Genomic DNA, 16,355 nt, shown 5'->3' on the forward strand with positions numbered 1-16,355 from the left:
AAAAAATTCCAAAAAAGATTAGTCGGGCCTGGTGGTGCGTACCTGTTATCCCAGTTACTGGAGAGGCTGAGGTGGGAGGATCGCTTGGGCCCAGGAGCTGGCCGTTGCAGTGAGCCGAGATGGCCCCGCTGCACTCTTGTCTCTAACAAACAAAACGGACCAAAACGAAGTGAAATGTCATTTGATTTGTGTCATCTGGTTTGATGACTTTTTTTTTTTTTAGACAGAGCTGGAGTGCAGTGGCAAGATCTCGGCTCACTGCAACCTCCGCTTCCGGGGTTCAAGCAATTGTCCCGCCTCAGCCTCCTGAGTAGCTCTGATTACAACGCCTGGCTAATTTCTGTATTTTTAGTAGCGACGGGGTTTCACCATGTTCGCCAGGATAGTCTCCATCTCTTCACCTCGTGATCTGCCTGCCTCGGCCTCCCAGTGCTGGGATTACAGGCGTGAGCCACCGCGCCTGGCCAAACTATATAACCTTAAGTGTAAGTTTACTAACTTTGGAAAGTACATACACCAGCATAAACCAACCCCCTTTCAAGATCTACATTATTTTATTTATTTATTTATTTTTTTGAGACAGTTTCTCCCTTGTTGCCGAGGCTGGAGTGCAATGGGGCAATATCAGCTCACCGCAACCTCTGCTTCCCAGATTCGAGCGATTCTCCTGCCTCAGCCTCCCGAGTGGCTGGGATTACAGACATGTGCCACCACTCCCAGCTAATTTTGTATTTTTAGTAGAGATAGGGTTTCTCCATGTTGGTCAGGCTGGTTTTGAACTCCCGACCTCAGGTGATCCGCCCGCCTCGGCCTCCCAAAGCATTGGGATTACAGGCATGAACCACCGTGCCCAGCCAAGATCTACACTATTATGTCACCCCAGAAAGTGAACTCTCACTCTTCCCAGCCAGTCTCTTTCTTATCCTAGGTTAGCTTGCTTATTCTGGAATTTCGTGTATACAGATGCATGCCATGCCATAGGTACTCTTTTGTGTCTGCTTTATTCTGCTCAACACCATGTTTCTGAAATCATGACCATTGTTGTATGGTTCTCTAACTCCATCATTTCCATTTCAGACTCAGCATATGCTGAGTTCAACCTGTTGAAGGGCTATCTCTGTTTAATTCACCATCTTGAAAGAAACATTTAAAATTGAGATGTTTTCAAGAATATATAGTTAAATCCTGAGGAATCGATGTAGAAATGTTATCGTCTTCACTCACATAAGAGTCTAATGGAATTAATGTCAACAATCTTAGAGAAATCCCACACTATTCATGCCATTTTCATGATCTCCACCTTGGTAATTTTTTTTTTTTTTTTTTTTTTTTTTTTGAGACAGAGTCTCGCTCTGTCACCCAGGCTGAAGTGCAGTGGTGCGATCTCGGCTCACTGCAACCTCTGCCTCCCGGGTTCAAGTGATTCTTCTGCCTCAGCCTCCCAAGTAGCTGGAACTATAGGCGGGTGCCACCATGCCCTGCTAATTTTTTGTATTTTTAGTAGAGATTGGTTTCACCGTGTTAGCTAGGATGGTCTCAATCTCCTGATCTCGCGGTCCACCCACCTCGGCTTCCCAAAGTGCTGGGATTGCAGGCGTGAGCCACCACGCCCGGCCCACCTTGTTAATTTTTAAGCACTAAAATTCGATACTTATTTGTGAATGAAGTAATCTCTTCATTGTATTTTTTTTTTTTTTAACTTATGCTGAGCTTTAAATGACAAAGATTCATATAATCCAAGAGAGAAGTATTATTTAGAGGGATTCTTTTACCATGTGATATATAATAAATGCATCCAATGTTATACATCAATTTAAAAAACAAGTAAATAACTAAAGAAAAGATAACTACTGGCCAGGTGCAGTGGCTCACACTTGTATTCCCAGCACTTTGGGAGGCCGAGGCAGGTGGATCATGAGGTCAGGAGTTGGAGACCAGCCTGGCCAAGATGGTGAAACCCTGTTTCTACTAAAAATACAAAAATTAGCCGAGCGTGGTGGCAGGTGCCTGTAATCCCAGTTACTCAGTAGCTGAGGCAGGAGAATCGCTTGAACCCGGGAGGCGGAGGTTGCAGTGAGCTGAGATCATGCCACTGCAATCTAGCCTGGGTGACAGAGCAAGACTTTGTCTCAAAACAAAAAGAAAAGGAAAGATAATTACTTTATACTTAGCTTGTCTTAGCCATGAGTGACGGGCTGCATGTGGCCCAGGACAGTTTTGAATGCAGTTCAGCACAAATTTGTAAACTTTCTTAAAACATTAGGAGATTTTGGCCAGGTACAGTGGCTCATGCCTGTAATCCCAGCACTTTGGGAGGCTGAGGCGGGCAGATTACCTGAGGTCAGGAGTTCGAGACCACCCTGGCCAACATGGCAAAACCCCATCTCCACAAAAAATAAAAAAATTTGCTGAGTGCACTGTCAGGCACCTGTACTCCCAGCTACTCAGGAGGCTGAGGCAGGAGAATCACTTGAACCTGAGAGGCAGAGGTTGCAGTGAGCCGAGAGCACACCACTGCACTCCAGCCTGGGTGACAGAGTGAGACCCCATCTCAAAAAGAAACAACAAACAAAAACAAAAACAAAAACAAAAACAAAAACAATGGCCGGGCACGGTGGTTCACACCTGTAATCCCAGCACTTTGGGAGGCCGAGGCAGGCAGATCGCCTGTCGGGAGTTGAAGGCCAGACTGGCCAACATGGTGAAACCTCATCTCTACTAAAAATACAAAAATTAGTCAGGCGTGGTGGCAGAGACCTGTAATCTCAGCTGCTCGGGAGGCTGAGGGAGGAGAATGGCTTGAGCCCAGGAGCTGGAGGTTGCAGTGAGCTGAGATTGCACCACTGCACTCCAGCCTGGGCGACTGAGTGGAGCGGAACTCTGTCTCAAAAAAAAAAAAAAGAGGTTTTTTTAAGATCATCAGCTGTTGTTAGTGTCAGTGTATGTTATGTGTGGCTCAAGACAACTTTGCTTCTTTTAATATAGGCAGGGAAGTCAAAAGATTGGATATCCCTGCTTTATACCAAGAAAGACAACACCCCACATTTGCAATGCCTAAAAACACTACCAGCCATCTGAAAAACATGAGACTTCTCTAACTTCTGTTCTTTTTTGTAGCAGTGGAATCCCACGGTGATATCTGAGGGATGTGGTTACCTTTTGGAGGAGGTTGACGGTTTCTAAGGATGATTCTTTCTGAGTGAAATATTGTCAGTGTCATTGACCTTTTCATTATTTCAACTATTATTATTCCAGGTTATCAATACTCTGGCTGACCTTCGTCATCGTGGGACTGACTTTGGTGGAAGTCTTTGGTTACTTATCATTACTGTGTTTCTGAGAAGTTATAAATTTGCCATCTCCCTCCGCACAAGTTACCTTTCTGTGAGTATACTAACTTTCTGTAGAGGTATACTTGTAATCACAAATAAGAATAAGTTATATGAAACAATTCACGTTTCTGGACTTCATTATGAATATGTGGTTTTACCCCAAAAATCAGGGAAATGATTTATTAGCATAAGAAATATGAAAATATCTGCCATTTACATTATGAAAATTAAATAGGTCGGTGTTTAATAGAATGTCAACAGAGCTTTTGGTCAAAAATAAGTTTTTTTAACCTTTGTGCTATTTGTCACAAATGGAGTATGAGGTTTCGTCACTTAAATAGGAAAGTCTTTCTAAACTCTTCTGCTTTATAGTTCTATCGTATGGGTGGAAGGAAAACTTCCAATCTCCACTCTGAAGATTCACTGCAGAAATGAGCTGACAACAGACAGCTTAACAGGAAAAGAAAAACATAGAACAGGCATAAACATGGGAACCAGCTGAAAAATGAGACTGCTAGAAGGGCTGGATGGTTGATGCTTAAAGAGCACCCTCTTCTGAGGGGAGAGGGAGATAGATGGAGATGTAGGCCATTTAGAGGGGCAGCAAATGATTTTTAGGGGAAATGAAAGAGCCCAAGGAACAAACAGTTGGCCTGAGACAAAGTTCCTCTGAGGTCATAGGGACGAGGTGACAAACTGCCGGAAGGTGAAGGGCAGAACTGCACTGGGTCTCATGATGCAGAGAAAGCCCCAGAGAATCTCTTAGAACTGCCCTCCAAGAGAATCAATGAAAAGTGTGTCTGGGCAGGGTAATTTTGAATGACATCATTCAAAGTGCATGTTCCCACTTGCAACTGGAGAGAGATCAGTATGTCAAAAGTCTGTACTTGGTAAGAATTTGGCTGCTAAGTTGTGCCATAATTTGTCTTTTGAGCCTTTTTTCCTTTGGGGAAGTTGAGCTCTACATTTTGTCTTGCCATTCATGACAGTAAAAATGTGGCCGTCTGGGGGCTGAACCTCCTTCTGAACAATGATCCAAGATAAAAGTACTAATACCACAATGCTTTTTTATATTCAAGGGAAGAGGAAGTATGTTTCAGTTTTACCGCCTAGATAATTACACGTCATTTGGCACTGCCTTTCAAGATATGTAGAAAACAGAAAATATATGAGTTATGAAGATATCTAGGCACATTTAACATTCTCTGTGCCACTTAGTCCTGAACAGAGAATTTTCGGTATAAATTGGAGGAAGCTTTTTTTTTTTTTTTTTTTTTTTTTTTCTTTTCTCACTCCCAAGACGTGTCTCCCTCTGTTGCCCAGGCTGGAGTATAATGGTGTGAGCTCGGCTCACTGCAACCTCCACCTCCTGGCTTCAAGTGATTCCCCTGCCTCAGCCTCTCAAGTAGCTGGGATTACAGGTGCCCACCACCATGCCCAGCTAATTTTTGTATTTTTAGTAGAGTCGGGGTTTTACCATGTTGGCCAGGCTAGTCTCAAAACCCGACCTCAAATGATCCACCCGCCTCAGCCTCCCAAAGTGCTGGGATTACAAGCGTGAGCCACCACGTGAGCCAGGGGAAGTTTTTAAATTTACCACTTTTTAACAATTCCATTTAGGAAAGTTCAGTTGAGCTGTTGGACTTGGACAACTTTGCACCTCTCATCTTTGTCCTTGTCATCTAGTCATCTATACCATTACCTCCTAAGCAGGGACATCATGGGTGCCATGAAGCATTCATGCGTGATGGCATTTCTTTGCCTCTCATTTCTTCGTGTGTTTGACATTTCTCCTAGCTCCAAACTGGGCCAGCTACCTTTCCTATGAAATCTAGCAGTAGCTGTGGGATAGACGTGGTTGCTCTTCTCATCTTTTTAGATTACCCATTGCTTCTCTCGAAATCCTAGTACATGATTTTTTTTTGATCCTATGTGCAGAAATCAGGAAAAAACAAATTCTACAAAGAATTTGAAAGATATTATTTCAGGCCAGGTGTGGTGGCTCATGCCTGTAATCCCAGCACTTTGGGAGGCTGAGGCAGGTGGATCACTTGAGGTCAGCAGTTCAAGACCAGATGGGCCAACATAGTGAAATCCCATCTCTACTAAAAAGACAAAAATTAGCCAGGCATGGTAGCAGGCACCTGTAATCCCAGCTACTTGGGAGGCCGAGGCACAAGAATCGCTTGAATCTGGGAGGTGGAGGTTGCCGTGAGCCACGGTAGCGCCACTGCACTTCAGCATGGTTGAGTGACACTCCGTCTCAAGAAAAAAGTCATTTCAATGACTACCTCAGGAGATTCATAGGTATCTGACCCACATCTGAGATGGGATTTGCATTGCATTTTAGCTATGATGAGAACAAATATTTAATGTCTTCGAAGATTAAAAGCATACTGTGATAATATGGAAATCTTGGTGGGAATTCAGTCATTAGTGAGAATGTTTTGCGTTAAGTTCAAACCGGCCTCAACGAAGCTGATGTGAGGGAAGGGAAAGTGAACTCTGAGTAGAGCAGGGACAGAAGAAAGATGCTCCAGTGCGGATCAGGAAGGAGCAGGGGGTGAAATGTTACAAATTCTAGAACTCAGAGAGCTGAAGGTAATTACTTCCTTTTCAGGTTGTGAAACATGTTAACCTGTGGTAAAATACTTACAAGATGATAATTACCATCTAACCGTGTTGAAGTGTGCAGTTCAGTTGTGTGAAGTATATTCATGTCATTTTTTTTTTTTTTTTTTGAGACGGAGTCTCACTCTGTCACCAGGCTGGAGTGCAGTGGTGGGATCTTGGCTCACTGCAACCTCTGCCTCCTGGGTTCAAGCAGTTCTCCTGCCTCAGCCTCCCGAGTAGCTGGGACTACAGGCGTGCGCCACCATGCTCAGCTAATTTTTGTATTTTTAGTAGAGACAGGGTTTCACCATGTTGGTCAGGCTGGTCTTGAACTCCTAACCTCGTGATCCGCCTGCCTCAGCCTCCCAAAGTGCTGGGATTACAGGCGTGAGCCACCATGCCCAGCGAAATCTAGGGCTGGAACATGGCTGCAGCATATAAATAGAATTGAATTCCATCGTTTTGTTAACCCTGTTTTTTGTTTGTTTGTAGTTGTTGCTGTTTTTGAGACACAGTCTCGCTCTGTCGCCTAGGCTGGAGTGCAGTGGTGCAATCTCGGCTCACGGCAGACTCTGCCTCCTGGGTTCAAACTATTCTCCTGCCTCAGCCTCCCAAGTAGGTGGGACTACAGGCGCCTACCACCACACCCGGCTAATTTTTGTATTTTATTAGAGACAGGGTTTCACCATATTGGCCAGGCTGGTCTGGAACTCCTGACCTTGTGATCCGCCCACCTCGGCCTCCCAAAGTGCTGGGATTACAGGCGTGAGCCACCACACCCAGCCCCTGTTTTGTTTTTGTTTTGCTTGTTTCTTAGGGTTGTTTTTCTATTTATGGTAAAGGCATTGGCTTTCCATTTGTAGCATCAATCGAATATTTCCTGTTAACAATAACCTTATGTCATAGTAAATGGTAAAGGGATTTAAAGCAGTGGTTTTCAGCTGCCAGAGGCCTGAGTGAGTTTGGGCACACTCTGTGTGATCGGGCAGAAGGCCTGTGGGAAGTTTAGCCGAGGACAGGGCCAGGAAAGGTGATGGACAGTGGGGGTCTGTCCTGGTCACCAGGCCCCTGGGTCCTGCCCACCTGCTTGGAGCTCCCCACCCATCACACACGATGCTGCCAAGCCCTCTGGGTATTGTGGGCAAATACCTTAGGAGAGAAGCTGATGAACTTTGTTTCTTGAAATGCACAGATTCCTTGGACATCCCTGAGAGATCAATCATGAAAGTCAACTTGGTTTTCTCCCCCTCATTTGGGTTCAGAATTTAAAGTCCACACACACAGGCAGTAAGATGATATAGATAAGGACATCATCACTCGGTTTCGGATGTTAAAATGTCTAGGTGGGTTAGGGGTGATTTGAGATCACACAACCTTGTGGCACAAAGAGGAATTCCCAGGCCAGAGGGAGACATTTTATTGCCATGTTATGATCTTATCATTGAGTTGAAAGGCAATCTTGTTTCATTTTGGATTCTTTCTTATGTTTATGTCTTATAAGGGCACTTTGAATTTCCAAGCAAATAATAATTTTGAATTAGCTTTTAATCATTGACTTCTAGCACAGTTATATGATCAGAAACATGCTGTGTGATTGGATTGCTCTCAAACATATTGAGATTTGCTGGAACAAAATAAGTCAGGTTAATTTTTGTAAATGTACCATGCCTGCTTAAAATGAATGTATGTACATTTGTTCCTGAGATACAGGTTGATGGGCGGATGGCTACATGGATGTGATGGAGATGTTTTACTATCGGGACCTTCCGCATCCTGCTGATGTTTTGTTGCTTAAGATATGAATGGCTGAGCGGAGGCTGTAAACCCTGGCACTCTGCTTGGGTATGAGGTTCTTCCTGCCATCCTGCCATCATTTGTTTTTTATGTTTTGTCGCCAAAAGTGACCTTGAGGAACCCTGGGAGCTCAGGAAGGAAGGAGCGCCCAGAAGCAGGGACAGGGAGCTGGTTGGGGAGGACCAGAAATCAGGTTTGTGAAGGTTCCAGAGAGGACCTGGCCTTGGGAGGAGCGTGGGGGACTGAGATGGGGGAGGGGTCATTGGAATGATGCGGGCGCTACTTGGAATGTCCATTGTGAGGCACCACCGGGGTCATCAGGGATTGGTGGAGAGGGAGTATGAAGCCCCAGGGTTGCTAAGGGAGGGCCCAGACCGAAGAAGGTTTGGTGGAAAGCAGAACCTTAGTCTCCCTCTAATTGCTCCTAAGCCTCAACGCTCCCTTGCCCCGCGTGTCCTGTTGCTTCCCTGATCTTCTCCGTGACCTGTAGCTAAGCCTTCCACCAGCGCTTGAGTACTTAATTTGAACCGGATCCTTTCCCAGACCCTTTCTTCTTCTCCTCCTCCTCCTCCACCTCCTCCAGGTGCCCAACAGCCCCCTTCTCCTCCTTTCCCTTCCCTTACTTCCCCCCTTCCCCTCCCCTTCCCCTCCCCTTACTTCCCCCCTTCCCCTCCCCTTCCCCTCCCCTTCCCCTCCCCTTCCCCTCCCCCTCCCCTCCCCCTCCCCTTCCCCTCCCCCTCCCCTCCCCTCCCCTCCCCCTCCCCAACTCAGATCCGGCCCCCGGTCCCCGTCCCGTTCCCTCCCCCCTGCCCTAAGCCACCTCCACCTCTGTCCTGGCCGCCTCAGGGCGCCTGAAAGGACCAGGACATGCGGGTGCTGTGGCTGCTCTTTTGGCTCCTCTTTTGGCTCCTGCTGGCATTTATCAGCCATCAGTCCACCTGTGTGAGTGGACGGGTGCTGTGGCTGCTCTTTCGGCTCCTCTTTTGGCTCCTGCTGGGATTTATCAGCCATCAGTCCACCTGTGTGAGTAGACGCTGGACCCGCGGGGTTTCTTCCTTTTTACTGGGCTGTGTCACGCGGCATGAAATGACACAGCTCAGGCCTGTAATCCCAGCACTTTAGGGGGCCGAGGTGGGCAGATCACTTGAGTCCAGGAGTTGAAGACTAGCCAGGGCATCATAGCAAAACCCCATCTCTACAAAAAATTCCAAAAAAGATTAGTCGGGCCTGGTGGTGCGTACCTGTTATCCCAGTTACTGGAGAGGCTGAGGTGGGAGGATCGCTTGGGCCCAGGAGCTGGCCGTTGCAGTGAGCCGAGATGGCCCCGCTGCACTCTTGTCTCTAACAAACAAAACGGACCAAAACGAAGTGAAATGTCATTTGATTTGTGTCATCTGGTTTGATGACTTTTTTTTTTTTTAGACAGAGCTGGAGTGCAGTGGCAAGATCTCGGCTCACTGCAACCTCCGCTTCCGGGGTTCAAGCAATTGTCCCGCCTCAGCCTCCTGAGTAGCTCTGATTACAACGCCTGGCTAATTTCTGTATTTTTAGTAGCGACGGGGTTTCACCATGTTCGCCAGGATAGTCTCCATCTCTTCACCTCGTGATCCGCCTGCCTCGGCCTCCCAGTGCTGGGATTACAGGCGTGAGCCACCGCGCCTGGCCAAACTATATAACCTTAAGTGTAAGTTTACTAACTTTGGAAAGTACATACACCAGCATAAACCAACCCCCTTTCAAGATCTACATTATTTTATTTATTTATTTATTTTTTTGAGACAGTTTCTCCCTTGTTGCCGAGGCTGGAGTGCAATGGGGCAATATCAGCTCACCGCAACCTCTGCTTCCCAGATTCGAGCGATTCTCCTGCCTCAGCCTCCCGAGTGGCTGGGATTACAGACATGTGCCACCACTCCCAGCTAATTTTGTATTTTTAGTAGAGATAGGGTTTCTCCATGTTGGTCAGGCTGGTTTTGAACTCCCGACCTCAGGTGATCCGCCCGCCTCGGCCTCCCAAAGCATTGGGATTACAGGCATGAACCACCGTGCCCAGCCAAGATCTACACTATTATGTCACCCCAGAAAGTGAACTCTCACTCTTCCCAGCCAGTCTCTTTCTTATCCTAGGTTAGCTTGCTTATTCTGGAATTTCGTGTATACAGATGCATGCCATGCCATAGGTACTCTTTTGTGTCTGCTTTATTCTGCTCAACACCATGTTTCTGAAATCATGACCATTGTTGTATGGTTCTCTAAGTCCATCATTTCCATTTCAGACTCAGCATATGCTGAGTTCAACCTGTTGAAGGGCTATCTCTGTTTAATTCACCATCTTGAAAGAAACATTTAAAATTGAGATGTTTTCAAGAATATATAGTTAAATCCTGAGGAATCGATGTAGAAATGTTATCGTCTTCACTCACATAAGAGTCTAATGGAATTAATGTCAACAATCTTAGAGAAATCCCACACTATTCATGCCATTTTCATGATCTCCATCTTGGTAATTTTTTTTTTTTTTTTTTTTTTTTTTTTTTTTGAGACAGAGTCTCGCTCTGTCACCCAGGCTGAAGTGCAGTGGTGCGATCTCGGCTCACTGCAACCTCTGCCTCCCGGGTTCAAGTGATTCTTCTGCCTCAGCCTCCCAAGTAGCTGGAACTATAGGCGGGTGCCACCATGCCCTGCTAATTTTTTGTATTTTTAGTAGAGATTGGTTTCACCGTGTTAGCTAGGATGGTCTCAATCTCCTGATCTCGCGGTCCACCCACCTCGGCTTCCCAAAGTGCTGGGATTGCAGGCGTGAGCCACCACGCCCGGCCCACCTTGTTAATTTTTAAGCACTAAAATTCGATACTTATTTGTGAATGAAGTAATCTCTTCATTGTATTTTTTTTTTTTTTTTAACTTATGCTGAGCTTTAAATGACAAAGATTCATATAATCCAAGAGAGAAGTATTATTTAGAGGGATTCTTTTACCATGTGATATATAATAAATGCATCCAATGTTATACATCAATTTAAAAAACAAGTAAATAACTAAAGAAAAGATAACTACTGGCCAGGTGCAGTGGCTCACACTTGTATTCCCAGCACTTTGGGAGGCCGAGGCAGGTGGATCATGAGGTCAGGAGTTGGAGACCAGCCTGGCCAAGATGGTGAAACCCTGTTTCTACTAAAAATACAAAAATTAGCCGAGCGTGGTGGCAGGCGCCTGTAATCCCAGTTACTCAGTAGCTGAGGCAGGAGAATCGCTTGAACCCGGGAGGCGGAGGTTGCAGTGAGCTGAGATCATGCCACTGCAATCTAGCCTGGGTGACAGAGCAAGACTTTGTCTTAAAACAAAAAGAAAAGGAAAGATAATTACTTTATACTTAGCTTGTCTTAGCCATGAGTGACGGGCTGCATGTGGCCCAGGACAGTTTTGAATGCAGTTCAGCACAAATTTGTAAACTTTCTTAAAACATTAGGAGATTTTGGCCAGGTACAGTGGCTCATGCCTGTAATCCCAGCACTTTGGGAGGCTGAGGCGGGCAGATTACCTGAGGTCAGGAGTTCGAGACCACCCTGGCCAACATGGCAAAACCCCATCTCCACAAAAAATAAAAAAATTTGCTGAGTGCACTGTCAGGCACCTGTACTCCCAGCTACTCAGGAGGCTGAGGCAGGAGAATCACTTGAACCTGAGAGGCAGAGGTTGCAGTGAGCCGAGAGCACACCACTGCACTCCAGCCTGGGTGACAGAGTGAGACCCCATCTCAAAAAGAAACAACAAACAAAAACAAAAACAAAAACAAAAACAATGGCCGGGCACGGTGGTTCACACCTGTAATCCCAGCACTTTGGGAGGCCGAGGCAGGCAGATCGCCTGTCGGGAGTTGAAGGCCAGACTGGCCAACATGGTGAAACCTCATCTCTACTAAAAATACAAAAATTAGTCGGGCGTGGTGGCAGAGACCTGTAATCTCAGCTGCTCGGGAGGCTGAGGGAGGAGAATGGCTTGAGCCCAGGAGCTGGAGGTTGCAGTGAGCTGAGATTGCACCACTGCACTCCAGCCTGGGCGACTGAGTGGAGCGGAACTCTGTGTCAAAAAAAAAAAAAAAAGAGGTTTTTTTAAGATCATCAGCTGTTGTTAGTGTCAGTGTATGTTATGTGTGGCTCAAGACAACTTTGCTTCTTTTAATATAGGCAGGGAAGTCAAAAGATTGGATATCCCTGCTTTATACCAAGAAAGACAACACCCCACATTTGCAATGCCTAAAAACACTACCAGCCATCTGAAAAACATGAGACTTCTCTAACTTCTGTTCTTTTTTGTAGCAGTGGAATCCCACGGTGATATCTGAGGGATGTGGTTACCTTTTGGAGGAGGTTGACGGTTTCTAAGGATGATTCTTTCTGAGTGAAATATTGTCAGTGTCATTGACCTTTTCATTATTTCAACTATTATTATTCCAGGTTATCAATACTCTGGCTGACCTTCGTCATCGTGGGACTGACTTTGGTGGAAGTCTTTGGTTACTTATCATTACTGTGTTTCTGAGAAGTTATAAATTTGCCATCTCCCTCCGCACAAGTTACCTTTCTGTGAGTATACTAACTTTCTGTAGAGGTATACTTGTAATCACAAATAAGAATAAGTTATATGAAACAATTCACGTTTCTGGACTTCATTATGAATATGTGGTTTTACCCCAAAAATCAGGGAAATGATTTATTAGCATAAGAAATATGAAAATATCTGCCATTTACATTATGAAAATTAAATAGGTCGGTGTTTAATAGAATGTCAACAGAGCTTTTGGTCAAAAATAAGTTTTTTTAACCTTTGTGCTATTTGTCACAAATGGAGTATGAGGTTTCGTCACTTAAATAGGAAAGTCTTTCTAAACTCTTCTGCTTTATAGTTCTATCGTATGGGTGGAAGGAAAACTTCCAATCTCCACTCTGAAGATTCACTGCAGAAATGAGCTGACAACAGACAGCTTAACAGGAAAAGAAAAACATAGAACAGGCATAAACATGGGAACCAGCTGAAAAATGAGACTGCTAGAAGGGCTGGATGGTTGATGCTTAAAGAGCACCCTCTTCTGAGGGGAGAGGGAGATAGATGGAGATGTAGGCCATTTAGAGGGGCAGCAAATGATTTTTAGGGGAAATGAAAGAGCCCAAGGAACAAACAGTTGGCCTGAGACAAAGTTCCTCTGAGGTCATAGGGACGAGGTGACAAACTGCCGGAAGGTGAAGGGCAGAACTGCACTGGGTCTCATGATGCAGAGAAAGCCCCAGAGAATCTCTTAGAACTGCCCTCCAAGAGAATCAATGAAAAGTGTGTCTGGGCAGGGTAATTTTGAATGACATCATTCAAAGTGCATGTTCCCACTTGCAACTGGAGAGAGATCAGTATGTCAAAAGTCTGTACTTGGTAAGAATTTGGCTGCTAAGTTGTGCCATAATTTGTCTTTTGAGCCTTTTTTCCTTTGGGGAAGTTGAGCTCTACGTTTTGTCTTGCCATTCATGACAGTAAAAATGTGGCCGTCTGGGGGCTGAACCTCCTTCTGAACAATGATCCAAGATAAAAGTACTAATACCACAATGCTTTTTTATATTCAAGGGAAGAGGAAGTATGTTTCAGTTTTACCGCCTAGATAATTACACGTCATTTGGCACTGCCTTTCAAGATATGTAGAAAACAGAAAATATATGAGTTATGAAGATATCTAGGCACATTTAACATTCTCTGTGCCACTTAGTCCTGAACAGAGAATTTTCGGTATAAATTGGAGGAAGCTTTTTTTTTTTTTTTTTTTTTTTTTTCTTTTCTCACTCCCAAGACGTGTCTCCCTCTGTTGCCCAGGCTGGAGTATAATGGTGTGAGCTCGGCTCACTGCAACCTCCACCTCCTGGCTTCAAGTGATTCCCCTGCCTCAGCCTCTCAAGTAGCTGGGATTACAGGTGCCCACCACCATGCCCAGCTAATTTTTGTATTTTTAGTAGAGTCGGGGTTTTACCATGTTGGCCAGGCTAGTCTCAAAACCCGACCTCAAATGATCCACCCGCCTCAGCCTCCCAAAGTGCTGGGATTACAAGCGTGAGCCACCACGTGAGCCAGGGGAAGTTTTTAAATTTACCACTTTTTAACAATTCCATTTAGGAAAGTTCAGTTGAGCTGTTGGACTTGGACAACTTTGCACCTCTCATCTTTGTCCTTGTCATCTAGTCATCTATACCATTACCTCCTAAGCAGGGACATCATGGGTGCCATGAAGCATTCATGCGTGATGGCATTTCTTTGCCTCTCATTTCTTCGTGTGTTTGACATTTCTCCTAGCTCCAAACTGGGCCAGCTACCTTTCCTATGAAATCTAGCAGTAGCTGTGGGATAGACGTGGTTGCTCTTCTCATCTTTTTAGATTACCCATTGCTTCTCTCGAAATCCTAGTACATGATTTTTTTTTGATCCTATGTGCAGAAATCAGGAAAAAACAAATTCTACAAAGAATTTGAAAGATATTATTTCAGGCCAGGTGTGGTGGCTCATGCCTGTAATCCCAGCACTTTGGGAGGCTGAGGCAGGTGGATCACTTGAGGTCAGCAGTTCAAGACCAGATGGGCCAACATAGTGAAATCCCATCTCTACTAAAAAGACAAAAATTAGCCAGGCATGGTAGCAGGCACCTGTAATCCCAGCTACTTGGGAGGCCGAGGCACAAGAATCGCTTGAATCTGGGAGGTGGAGGTTGCCGTGAGCCACGGTAGCGCCACTGCACTTCAGCATGGTTGAGTGACACTCCGTCTCAAGAAAAAAGTCATTTCAATGACTACCTCAGGAGATTCATAGGTATCTGACCCACATCTGAGATGGGATTTGCATTGCATTTTAGCTATGATGAGAACAAATATTTAATGTCTTCGAAGATTAAAAGCATACTGTGATAATATGGAAATCTTGGTGGGAATTCAGTCATTAGTGAGAATGTTTTGCGTTAAGTTCAAACCGGCCTCAACGAAGCTGATGTGAGGGAAGGGAAAGTGAACTCTGAGTAGAGCAGGGACAGAAGAAAGATGCTCCAGTGCGGATCAGGAAGGAGCAGGGGGTGAAATGTTACAAATTCTAGAACTCAGAGAGCTGAAGGTAATTACTTCCTTTTCAGGTTGTGAAACATGTTAACCTGTGGTAAAATACTTACAAGATGATAATTACCATCTAACCGTGTTGAAGTGTGCAGTTCAGTTGTGTGAAGTATATTCATGTCATTTTTTTTTTTTTTTTTTGAGACGGAGTCTCACTCTGTCACCAGGCTGGAGTGCAGTGGTGGGATCTTGGCTCACTGCAACCTCTGCCTCCTGGGTTCAAGCAGTTCTCCTGCCTCAGCCTCCCGAGTAGCTGGGACTACAGGCGTGCGCCACCATGCTCAGCTAATTTTTGTATTTTTAGTAGAGACAGGGTTTCACCATGTTGGTCAGGCTGGTCTTGAACTCCTAACCTCGTGATCCGCCTGCCTCAGCCTCCCAAAGTGCTGGGATTACAGGCGTGAGCCACCATGCCCAGCGAAATCTAGGGCTGGAACATGGCTGCAGCATATAAATAGAATTGAATTCCATCGTTTTGTTAACCCTGTTTTTTGTTTGTTTGTAGTTGTTGCTGTTTTTGAGACACAGTCTCGCTCTGTCGCCTAGGCTGGAGTGCAGTGGTGCAATCTCGGCTCACGGCAGACTCTGCCTCCTGGGTTCAAACTATTCTCCTGCCTCAGCCTCCCAAGTAGGTGGGACTACAGGCGCCTACCACCACACCCGGCTAATTTTTGTATTTTATTAGAGACAGGGTTTCACCATATTGGCCAGGCTGGTCTGGAACTCCTGACCTTGTGATCCGCCCACCTCGGCCTCCCAAAGTGCTGGGATTACAGGCGTGAGCCACCACACCCAGCCCCTGTTTTGTTTTTGTTTTGCTTGTTTCTTAGGGTTGTTTTTCTATTTATGGTAAAGGCATTGGCTTTCCATTTGTAGCATCAATCGAATATTTCCTGTTAACAATAACCTTATGTCATAGTAAATGGTAAAGGGATTTAAAGCAGTGGTTTTCAGCTGCCAGAGGCCTGAGTGAGTTTGGGCACACTCTGTGTGATCGGGCAGAAGGCCTGTGGGAAGTTTAGCCGAGGACAGGGCCAGGAAAGGTGATGGACAGTGGGGGTCTGTCCTGGTCACCAGGCCCCTGGGTCCTGCCCACCTGCTTGGAGCTCCCCACCCATCACACACGATGCTGCCAAGCCCTCTGGGTATTGTGGGCAAATACCTTAGGAGAGAAGCTGATGAACTTTGTTTCTTGAAATGCACAGATTCCTTGGACATCCCTGAGAGATCAATCATGAAAGTCAACTTGGTTTTCTCCCCCTCATTTGGGTTCAGAATTTAAAGTCCACACACACAGGCAGTAAGATGATATAGATAAGGACATCATCACTCGGTTTCGGATGTTAAAATGTCTAGGTGGGTTAGGGGTGATTTGAGATCACACAACCTTGTGCCACAAAGAGGAATTCCCAGGCCAGAGGGAGACATTTTATTGCCATGTTATGATCTTATCATTGAGTTGAAAGGCAATCTTGTTTCATTTT

General features: G+C 45.4%; 1 protein-coding gene across 1 annotated transcript in view; it reads left to right on the forward strand.

The window, feature by feature from the left end:
- LOC129394165 (uncharacterized) overlaps positions 1–12,321 on the forward strand; it is a gene marked incomplete at both ends in the record, with an annotated part of 35,896 nt that extends 23,575 nt beyond the window's left edge. The window contains 2 exons of the mRNA XM_063598430.1: positions 3,256–3,384; positions 12,196–12,321. Coding sequence (XP_063454500.1) covers positions 3,256–3,384; positions 12,196–12,321 — 255 coding nt within the window. The remainder of the gene's footprint in view (positions 1–3,255; positions 3,385–12,195) is intronic.
- Positions 12,322–16,355: the final 4,034 nt, after the last annotated feature.

Source organism: Pan paniscus, chromosome 18 (genome assembly GCF_029289425.2).
Source record: "Pan paniscus chromosome 18, NHGRI_mPanPan1-v2.0_pri, whole genome shotgun sequence".
NCBI lineage: Eukaryota > Metazoa > Chordata > Mammalia > Primates > Hominidae > Pan > Pan paniscus.